This window comes from Theobroma cacao, chromosome 3 (assembly GCF_053813885.1).
Source record: "Theobroma cacao isolate CCN51 chromosome 3, ASM5381388v1, whole genome shotgun sequence".
Classification (NCBI taxonomy): Eukaryota; Viridiplantae; Streptophyta; class Magnoliopsida; order Malvales; family Malvaceae; genus Theobroma; species Theobroma cacao.
The window spans coordinates 12,543,492-12,547,858 of NC_142641.1; the positions used below are offsets into that span (position 1 = coordinate 12,543,492).

Here is a 4,367-nt window from a genome sequence, read left to right on the forward strand (position 1 = left end):
TGAAATGACAATAGGGACCAAAGCAATTTCAACTTTCGTAAAATATCTTTTTTAATATTCCACAACAGCAATGATGAAATTACCAAGAGAATCATGGTAATACTGACAGAAAAAAGGATAGCACCGATGGAACCTACAAAAATTTGAAACACTAAGCTCAGTTGGCGAATCATCGATAATTCCGTTGATGAATTATCGATAGATTCAACTAGATATCGACTAGTCTGACTATCGACAGATTGAAATTTTTGCCAATCAAATATTCCATCAAAGATTTATTGATGAAATTTTTCGCTACCAACAAAGTAACCTTTACCGATGAAAGTGTTTTCAATTAAATACTGACAAAAAATTCTATCAATATTTCGTCAATAATTTAACTTATCAACGAACTTTCAGTTTTTACTAACGAAAATTTTGTCGGTAAAAGTCATATATTTAGTTATTATAAGTGACTAAATCACCTATAAAAAAATTATTAATGACAATTTATCATTTACGTCGAACCGTCGAGTTCTCGAACTTGTACATTGTAACAAAAGGTGCCCATCCATACTCTGTGATTGCCAAAATATGACTAAACATACGATGTAACATCTCTTGATGTTTTGGCTCAATTCCTTTCTTTTCAAATATTCTGAACTTAGGTTTTTCTTCATCTTATTTAATGAATAGAACCTTTTAAAATAAATTTAATGGTATTTTTATATACTTCAAGTATGATGACGTGTTAAATTACGAAACACTGAACTTTATTTTTTGAGCCAACCAACTCTAGCCAACATCAATAGGTTTTCACTCCATCTAAGTTCCTACCAAACATCGTAATTTAATCACTGATACAAATCATTAAGATTTTGAAGTGACCCCCAATACCAAACGTTACCTTAAGTTTTTTTGGTTTTAAATTAATATTATTCAATATTTGATATCACATGTTGGATGATTTTTAGAATGTTACATTAATTGAATATTTGTGTATCTTATTTTGCATAAATTCAAATCAAATTTTATGTGGAATTAAATTTTATTTTACTAATTTAATAATTTTTTGTCCACACTAATTTAGTAATTTAATCATAACTTTGTTTCTCAAAGAATAGTTGTTAAAAAAAAGAATATTAGAAAATATACTTTTAGTGTTGTTGCTTCAAAATTTGTTACTACAACTGCAATGTCTTTAATTTTAATGAAGATGTTTGTTTGTTTGTTTTTTTTATTTAATGGAAAGATACCTGAAAAGAAAATCAAATTGGAGCAAATAAATTTAATTCAAGAAACTAATCATCAGGGCAATACTCAACAATGTTAATAGCAAGCACGTATTGAAATTGACTTATTTTGTGGATCCAAACTTTGTACTAAAAAAAAACATTAATGTGGGGGTAAAGTATAAAAAATAGTACTTGAATGATGATATAATATTAATTTGAGACAATGACATATTCAGTCTTTATAGTTTAAAAAAATATCTAATATAACACATATACTAAAAAAATTCAATATGACATCTGAACTTTCAATCCATTGTATCAATGTAACTTAACCCTTAACACTGTAAAAAGAATTGTTGATGTGTATGTCAACTAACCAAAATTCGACACATAGTCAAAGAAAGTTCCATGTCATGCTTTGAACTATGTTAATTAATACATGTGTACGACATGTGTTGCATACGTAATGCACACATGTGCGCCACATGTCAATATCTTTCTGGTTTTTGAAAAGAAATTTTGGTACAAAAGGAGGGATGGTCATTTATTCCCGGCATTAATTGTACGTGTAACGTAATTATACCTGTCATCTAAGTAAGTAATTGTCATGTTATTTAATTTTATTAATAATATTTTGTATTAGGATAAATTGTTACACGAATCAGAACTCATTGAATATTTTTAAATTGTAAATGTCACATTAAATATTTTCTTAAACCACAAAGTTAAATAAAACATCAAACTTGTAAATTTATTGCGCTGTGGAAAAAAAAAATTCATATTCCACCGCTTGTTTGTTTTAATTTAATATAGATTCTGATATTATTTCATATTTTCTATCTTAATTGCATTGATAAAATGAATATACAAAATACAATTATTTTAAATTTAAATTTATTTAAGTTGGCATTCATTTTGTTGTATCATATACAAAATTATCAGTCTAATTTAATCCAAAAATAGTAGCACTTCATTTACTTTTATGCAATAATGCTACAATGCTACAATGTTTGCTCAAATAAAGACCAGGGGCAGGGGAAACTAACTAGCTAGTATTACAAAGCGCCGGACATTTATCTTATTTTTATTTTATTTTGAGTCGAAAATTGTAAATAAATAGAAGGAAGGCATTTGTTCACGATAACGAGCTGAAAGAAGAAATATTTGATAAAATCTCATCGGAAGAAACCTCTGCCGCTGATGGTGGTTCGCTGGAGAGAGGAAAAAACTGAAAGAACAGCCATGCATAAGAATGCTCCTGCCAGAAGACTCACCGCCAGATATCCCTTGTTGAAGAAACTTTCAAACGGAGAATCTTTCAAATCTGCCCCAAATTCTTTGAACAAATCACCCAGAAATTCTTTCAGCTCCACAGTGACCAAGAAACCAGCACCGACACCCGTGGCCAGAAGAAAGGCCATCACCTTTAGTAAGTAAAAAAAGTTTTTAGTTTAAACTCATTTTTCTCATTACTTGGTAGTGTGAATGCGGTGGTGAGCACGTTACCTTGTCCCCATAAAAATCAAAGGCTGGCAAGAAACCACCGCGAATGAGCCTCTTTTCAGTGCAAGCATAATATATAGCGAAAGGTAACTGCAAAATGGAATAGGCCGCTCCAACAACAGCGGTGGCCAGCACATACCTGTGTCATCGGTTCCATTTCAATAAGAAACTGAGTGAGTCTTGAAAATATAAATACGAGTATTTCATCAATTATTTTGTCATTGATTTCATAGTAATAAAAAATAAAGTATGTATTGAAAATATAAGTATGAATATTTCACCACTTATCATATATGTCTTTTGAGTTGAAAACGTGAACCGTGATTTATAGATTTACTTAAAGTTTTAATTTCAGAACTTAAAGTCGTACGGAAACCTGGATGTATTATTTGTATTTTTTCCAACCAATAATTAAGATTTGCGTTATTTGATTCAATTATTGATTTTTTTTATTTGAAAAGTTAAATAACTTTCTACTAAACATTGGAATGTAATTTACCATTCACATTATAAGCAATGTTACTTAGTTCCTTCATACCAGCCCTTTCCAAAAAGTTTCATACTTTTTCGAAACATGTCGAATAATAACCTTAAAATTTTCAAAACAACATTTTCAATGAATTATTTATCCATCAAACCAAATTACATTTTATGGATTCAGTTGCTTTGAACATCAGAATATATAAAACTAGAAAATTAGTTTCATGTACTTGAATAATAGTGATTAACGCAAACTTTTGCTGCAAAGGACACGTATATTAAAAGGAAAAAAAAAAGAGTTATTATGCAAGGGAAAGAACAGATGTTAAAAAAAAAAGGTGAAGTTTACGAGCATGTAGCAAACACAATTAAAATGAAGTTTTTAATATTTTACTAATTCATGCACTAGCTTTAAATACGTATTACAGCAAATTTATTACCTTTAATCTTGGAAAATATCATAAAAAAAATGTTTATTTGCACTAAAACAAAACAACAATTTTTTTGAAAAGGAAATAGTTCCATCCCAACAAATCCATCGAATTCCAACGAATTATGATCACAACAATTTATAATTCAAATTTTATGACATTGAAAAGGAAAATTTTGGATGCTAATCTTGATATGAATAGGAAAAATTCTATGAGATTGAAAAGGATTAGTTACATAACAATGTATAATTCAAAATCTTCATGTACCAAAAAAAAAGAAAGGGCACTCAACTAGTTACGGTTTACCTGTAGGCAATGACATTCTTGAATGTTACTTTGCTGCCATCAACGTCTGTAGTCTTGTCTAGTATCAGAACCACCACACATCCAGCTGCGAATAAAATAGTGAAAATTCTCAATAGAACGGTTGCAATTGGCATAGCCTTCGACGCCATCACCAAATTTACTGTGTTTCCTCTTCCTTTCCTGTTATTGTATATCTGTACTCTCCTTAGAATGTTAGATATAGCTAGGCTTTTATATATAGACGAAGAAACAACAACTAAGCCCAATCACCTTTTCTTGGTTATATCACATACTTGCTTTAATTCTTGGTTCTATCAAAGTAATGTTGGCTGCATTATCTGTTCAAAGATTCAATCGGCGGATGAGATTATTGATGCTGTTTACTGCAGGCCCCGACCAACAATGATGTTTGTTGACGCTTGACTGGTGCAAA

The 4,367-nt window shown here is 29.9% G+C and overlaps 1 protein-coding gene across 1 annotated transcript; it reads right to left on the reverse strand.

Moving 5' to 3' along the window:
* Positions 1-2,221: 2,221 nt before the first annotated feature.
* On the reverse strand, positions 2,222-4,117 carry LOC18604471 (CASP-like protein 4D1). The gene is made up of 3 exons (XM_007036977.3): positions 3,935-4,117; positions 2,721-2,856; positions 2,222-2,638 (listed from the first exon to the last, which is right to left on the reverse strand). The coding sequence occupies exons 1-3, from the start codon at positions 4,081-4,083 to the stop codon at positions 2,390-2,392; spliced, it is 534 nt and encodes a 177-aa protein (XP_007037039.3). The 5' UTR covers positions 4,084-4,117; the 3' UTR covers positions 2,222-2,389.
* Between the last annotated feature and the right edge of the window lie 250 nt (positions 4,118-4,367).

Excerpts from the sequence above, each read along its gene's own strand:
- LOC18604471 (XM_007036977.3), bottom strand. The coding sequence starts at position 4,083 with ATGGCGTCGAAGGCTATGCCAATTGCAACCGTTCTATTGAGAATTTTC. Across the intron at positions 2,857-3,934 it reads AAGAATGTCATTGCCTACAG|GTATGTGCTGGCCACCGCTG; the intron begins GTAAACCGTAAC and ends CCGATGACACAG. Across the intron at positions 2,639-2,720 it reads TTGATTTTTATGGGGACAAG|GTGATGGCCTTTCTTCTGGC; the intron begins GTAACGTGCTCA and ends TACTTACTAAAG.